Here is a 5887-nt window from a genome sequence, read left to right as displayed (position 1 = left end):
CAAAGGAGATTGGAAAAGGCAAAGGAAAAGGCAAAGGCAAAGGCATTAAAAGGAAAAAAGGAATTTTGGCACATTTGTTTATGAAAAGAAATGAAATTAGGAGAAAAGTGAGGTAAAAGGTCATAGGTTGCATGTGACGAGGAAATTGAATGAAAATGATGGAAATTGAAGAAAATAGAGTACTCATTGATAAAAAGGCTTAAGAGGATTAGTTGGCAACATCTTGGTCAATGTAAACACTTAGCTCAAGTATTTGCTTAGGTTTTAGAGCAAGGAAAGGAAAGGAAGGAAAGCAAGGATCAAGGAAGAAGAGCAGGATCAGGGAGCTTCATCAGGAATACTTGCAGGTAGCATATTTCATGTGTGATTTCCTATTTGGTTTGGACATGCATGGCTTTGCATGTTGGTGTATGGCTCTCTTGTTGTCGGTGGCATGGTTTTTCCAGGTTATGACAGTGGTTTTCAGCCTAGCCTCGCCTTTTTCCTGATGCCATGGTGTTGGGATATTTTTTTTCGGTTTGGATCTTTGGTTTTTCGGATGAATTTCAGAATTTCGGGCGGAGGTGGTCTCAAGGTTCATTCCCAAAGGCCTAGGAATCCCTTGATCTATTTTGGAAGGATACACGGTAAACTCTGAGGGAGGAATCTCAGTTTATGACCTAATGATCCGGTTTAGATTGTGGTAAAGCCTGAGACACTGGTCTCAGTTTAGGGCCAAGTGATCCGTGGTTGGATTGCGGTAAAGCCTGAGAGGCAAGAGGTCAAAAATTCCTCAAGGATAGTGATGGAGTCCAGATGGAATTCATAGTTCGGTTCAGTTATGATCGGAGCGCCAGTTTCGGTGTGATCACGATTTGATGAGGGTGGAGGTGGTTTAACCTTTGGATTCCCTTGGTTGTTTTTGGATTGGTTTTCCTATGAGATCCCACATTCACATTTGGAATATGGCATGGGGGTGGTTGGCTAAAAGAAATATTTGGTTCGCCAATATCTAAAGTCGGGTGGTACATGGAAGTACTGAACCTTTTCAGATTTTTATATTATTAATGAAAGCTAAGTTCTCTTACTTTTTCACTTGTTTATATGTGGATTTAAAGGATGTCATATGTTTGATATTTACATGGTTTTATGCTCGTTATAAGCATGGTTAATTGGTTGATTCATTTAATGGTTATTTCATGTATTTACTTTTGAATGTTAAAATGATGGATGCAAGACCTAATTGATGTTATAATAGTTCAATGGAGACGTTGGTGATCCTTCCTGCCATGGTTCATAAGTGCTTTTAGTCATTCATGCTTTGTCTTGTATCCTAAACCTGTAGGTTGCATTGATTCCAAGTGTTTGACAAAATGTCAATCCCAGTTGGGGATGGTTAGGCTTAGTCCTGAGTTTTATTTCTCAGTTTTTTTATCTTTGTCATCACGTCTTCGGTGGATTCTAAAAGTTACACAAATTCTGGGGAGTGGCCGAAATTCTGGGCCAGAAAAGTGCCTTGATTTCAAGGGATGTTGGCACAGGTCCGCTGGGAAAAGTCCTTGGATGGTGGCTTGTAGGCCTGTGAAAGTGTCAAGAGGTCCCTAGATGCTATCATGCCCATAGCATGAGAGCGTCCAAATGTTTAGAGGTCTAAAAGGTCAGTGGGACCTAGGGGCAGGATGCTTGAGTGGCTGGGATGTCCCCTGGGGTATTGCTGCTGGTGTGGAAGGTATGGTTGATTTGTTTCCGTCGATTCCATTTCTTTAAGGTCACCAAGGAGGTTGAATCCCTTATAGCTACCTCTCTCGTCACACGTTTACCACGGTTGGACAGTTACTTGGGTAGATTTGGGAGGAGGCCGATTACATACTTCAACTTGCAGATAGATCCATAATAGCTCCCGAGGGATTTATTGACGATGTAATGGTCTCCATTGACTCGTGGGAGTATCCCACTGATTTCCTTGTCCTGCATCCCAAAACCAAATTTAATGGTTATCCTATCATCCTAGGAAGACCTTGGTTGGCCACTTTTGATGCCTCATTAGTTGCAGGGTTGGGAACATGACCATAAAGAATGGGCATCCATCAAAAAAACTTGTGATGTGCCCTCCTGCTCAACCTTCTATTGAGCATGACTTGCCCTAATGGTTAGAGGATGAGGAAGAAGGATAACTTTATGACACACCCCCCTACCCAGTCTACACACTAGACACTGTTATAGGGGTAGGGAAACCTAATGAATATGAACTTATTGAACTACATTAGTATTTATTTCTTTAAAAAAAAAGTATTTATATTTCTAGAAAGTGGACTTGTGACTCCCCTATACAGTAATCCTCACCATCCAAATAATCAACCACATTGGGTCCACGTGCTAGTCGTGGTGTGAACCAGTATTACAAGACCATGTAGCATGGTCACATGACACACACCAAGCTTTTTAACTAATCACATGAGTCCCCCAATTGAATTATTGATCCATGAATTCCATGAAAACAAGAACTAAGGGTTGAGGAAGGTACATCACATTTGACCAAGTTAGCATTGAAGTTAGAGGTTGAGGGGTGGTTTACTATGATAATTGCATGTCATATAATTGTTTCGAAATAGTAATAATAATATATGCCAAGGATAATGTTTTTAACCTAATTCGAGAAAGAAATATAAGTGAGCTAAGGGTGGACAAAATAGTAATTTATTTTTAGTGCATAAACAAAATTATGAGTATGCAAAGCAAGGAGATAACATAAATGGGTATGATACCATGGAGAAGCTTAATGCCATGGGAAAAATATATAAAGTATGGGAAATAAAAAGGAGAGACTTAGATACACCATAAGTATATAAGATATAGTACAATTAATTTATTATTCATAAAGCCTAAGTCCCTTATGTTAAATTATATTGGAACAAAAGGGTACAAGTATCACATGTGGCATTTAGGAAGGGTGTTATATGTTAACCGATAAAATCGAGATGGATCCCTATAGTATGATCGGGTTGACCAAGAAGTTATGCCTTGAACGAGTATGGTGTTGTGTCTAGACTAGTGAGCAAGGGACCATCTAGAATTCTCTTTTCACTAGCTATGGAAAATGTAAATTGTGTTAGAGAAAAAATGTTTTGAAATGAGATGTATGATGAGGTAAAACCTTAGATTCATATAATGAGTATTTTTGAATTTATTGCAAAAAGAAAGAAAAAAATAGTTGAGTAAATTGAGGTACATTACACTTTGGCCATTTTTGGCCAATGGATCTCCACTGGGGATTGATTGATTGAACTGTGCATATAAAGGTGGAAGGATTTTGGTATAATGGATTGGCTAGGCAATCCATAGATTTTTTTTTGTTATAATAATGTGTTGTAATCACTAGCTTGAGGGCTTGATCTATGTAGTCCACCTAATCCTAGTTTTCTAAGCTTTTCAATGAGTTGAATACAATATTGGAAAAAAAATAAATATCTTAAACATTGGAAAATGACAATCTAGATTCTAGTGAAGAAAAATAAAGCATGAAACAATTAGACTACATCATTAATTATGATAATATTTTATTAGATATTTTTATTATTAGAGTAATCTAAGTGTTTAGTTGATCGTTAACAATAATTGTTTATTTAATATTATAATTTACCATTATAAACAATAAAAATAAATTTATCTTATAATATTATATAATTTTACAAATGCTTAAAAACTCACTGGTAAATGTGTTTATTAAATTTTGTTAATATTATATTTACTTGTGTCAAATAGACAATTTGGTTTTAATTGAAAAAATATATAATCAAATTAATTATACAATTTTTTGGATAATAAAGGTAAATAAGGTATTGTAATTAATTAATTTTATATTATATGATTTTAATCTCAAATTTTATTGTTAAAAAAATTAATTATTTTAAATTTATAAATTTGTGATTCATAATAGTAGGTTGAGTTTTAAAATTATAACATGTGTTTTTTAAAGTTTAAATTATAATATTTTTTATCAAATTTAAAATAATGATAATTATATCTTGATACTTAATACACATGAATATGATGGATATTTTATTAGCATTAATGAGAGTGGATTAATTTTAAAAGAATAAATATATAATTAACATTTTAAAAGTCCTCCTCTTTTTACATTTAACATCACACTTTCTATAATAACAATCTAACATGACACTTTATATAATAATACCCTTTACTTTATATAACAATTTTGAAAAAAAAAACGCTTCGTAACAAATTTCATATTTCTTTACATGAAAAAGGAAAAAAAGGACCAAAATTTTATTGCTTTTTCACTACATTGATGAAAGAAATGCACAATTTATAATAATTTTCAAATTTTCATCCCAAAACTTTTATTGCTTTTTCACTACATGGTGTGAAAAAATGTACAAAATTAACAAATTTCAAATTTCTTCCACACAAGAAAAGAAACCCAAACTTTTATTGCTCTGAAATGTACGAGAGCTTACCGTTGCAGCGCTCACTCAGTAGGGTAGGGTAGAGTACAGTACATATGAGGAGATTATTGAGAATGTCAAAGCGGAAGGATGAGTCTAATTAGAAGACAAATGAATCCAAGTGGCAGCGCTGGGTATTCCACTGTTGAGCACGAATAGCATGTAGTACCCAGGCGGTGCTGCAACAGGCGTGGGAGGTGCCGTTACTAGGGCACTATAAATATTCTCCCTGCTCTCCTACTAATTCTAATTGTGGGGTGGCAGATGCAAGCAGAAGCAATCTCTGATGCATGGAAAAAGAGTGAGTAGTGAAGGTCGGAGGATAAATGTTGAACTGAATGGAAATGTTATGATGATTATTTGCAGCGAATTGAACCTTGAAGCTACCGCCATAAGTGACCGAAGCAGGCAGCACAGAAATGATGGTGGGCTTCAGGGAAGATTCGTCTAAGTAATAAGGACTGTATGCTTGCAGACGAAGCTCTGTGGGAAACATAACGGTGAAATTATAATTTTTGTTGGGGTTGGAACCTCCCACAAAAATCCTACCATCAGGCAATACAATTGCAGTGGAATGATACATTCTTGGAACAGTGGAACTTGCGAGTACTGAGAAGCGCTGCCCTGGCAATGCATTAGGTCTGTATAAATAAGGAGCAAGAGCTGGATTGGTTGCTTGCCCATAACCTGCACATCCCTTCTCCGCTCCATTGATAATCAGAATTTCACCGGTGGGAAGAAGCAGCATATCTCCACAAACTCTGGGAGCAGGCATGTTCTCCATTGCCCAATCGGCATTGGGATCTGTGATAACCATTCTTCCACAGCTCTGGAGCGCGTCAATGAAAATCCCTGCAAGTGACAAATTGTAACTGTCAACAGGAGCACCACCGCAGATCATAATTTCTGTCCTCCGAAATGCATCAGATGCGGACAGTGGCAACATCACAGATGAGGCGGTGGTGTGGGTAATTTCTTGGGCCATCTGGGATTCTTGGAAAATGCCTGACCACAACATTTCTTTGGTAATCAAGCAAGATGGAATCACGGTTGGCGAAGATGAAGAGATTTCCATCGGATGAGAGATGAAGAAAAGGATAGAGATTGTACAGGCTCTGCAGGTTTTGGGACACATAGGTGTCTTCTAGAAACGTCAGATTGTAAACTCCCTCACCAGGCTTCCTTGGTGGCAGGAATTCGTAGGTAAAAGCGTAGTTGCCCCCCACAACAATACTTCTACCGTCAGGAAGGATCTGGTTTGAAGCATACCATCGATCGTTCAGAAGCCCAGATCCAGGTTCACCAGCTGGATCAACCCAATCACATGTAGAAGTTTCACAAGGTACAAATTTACGAACGCTCATGTTTCCATCGCCCCATCCACCAGTGCTAACCAAAGTACCGTCCGCAGCAAAGGCTCCTGATGAACACCAAGTATCAGT

The 5887-nt window shown here is 37.2% G+C and overlaps 1 protein-coding gene across 1 annotated transcript in view; it reads right to left on the bottom strand.

The window, feature by feature from the left end:
- Positions 1–4659: 4659 nt before the first annotated feature.
- The window catches only part of LOC149224912 (aldehyde oxidase GLOX-like), a 1816-nt gene continuing 588 nt past the window's right edge, over positions 4660–5887 (bottom strand). Inside the window, exons 4-5 of the mRNA XM_089388310.1 lie at positions 5620–5865; positions 4660–5450 (exon numbers count right to left, since the gene is read on the bottom strand). Of these exons, the coding sequence (XP_089244436.1) occupies positions 4660–5450; positions 5620–5865 (1037 nt within the window). The remainder of the gene's footprint in view (positions 5451–5619; positions 5866–5887) is intronic.

This window comes from Pinus tabuliformis, chromosome Q, assembly GCF_031772625.1.
Source record: "Pinus tabuliformis cultivar Carrire ecotype Pingquan chromosome Q, CPIR1, whole genome shotgun sequence".
NCBI classification, from domain to species: Eukaryota; Viridiplantae; Streptophyta; class Pinopsida; order Pinales; family Pinaceae; genus Pinus; species Pinus tabuliformis.
The sequence above is the reverse complement of the archived record's forward strand: the minus strand, read 5'-3'. Positions and strand labels throughout refer to the sequence as shown.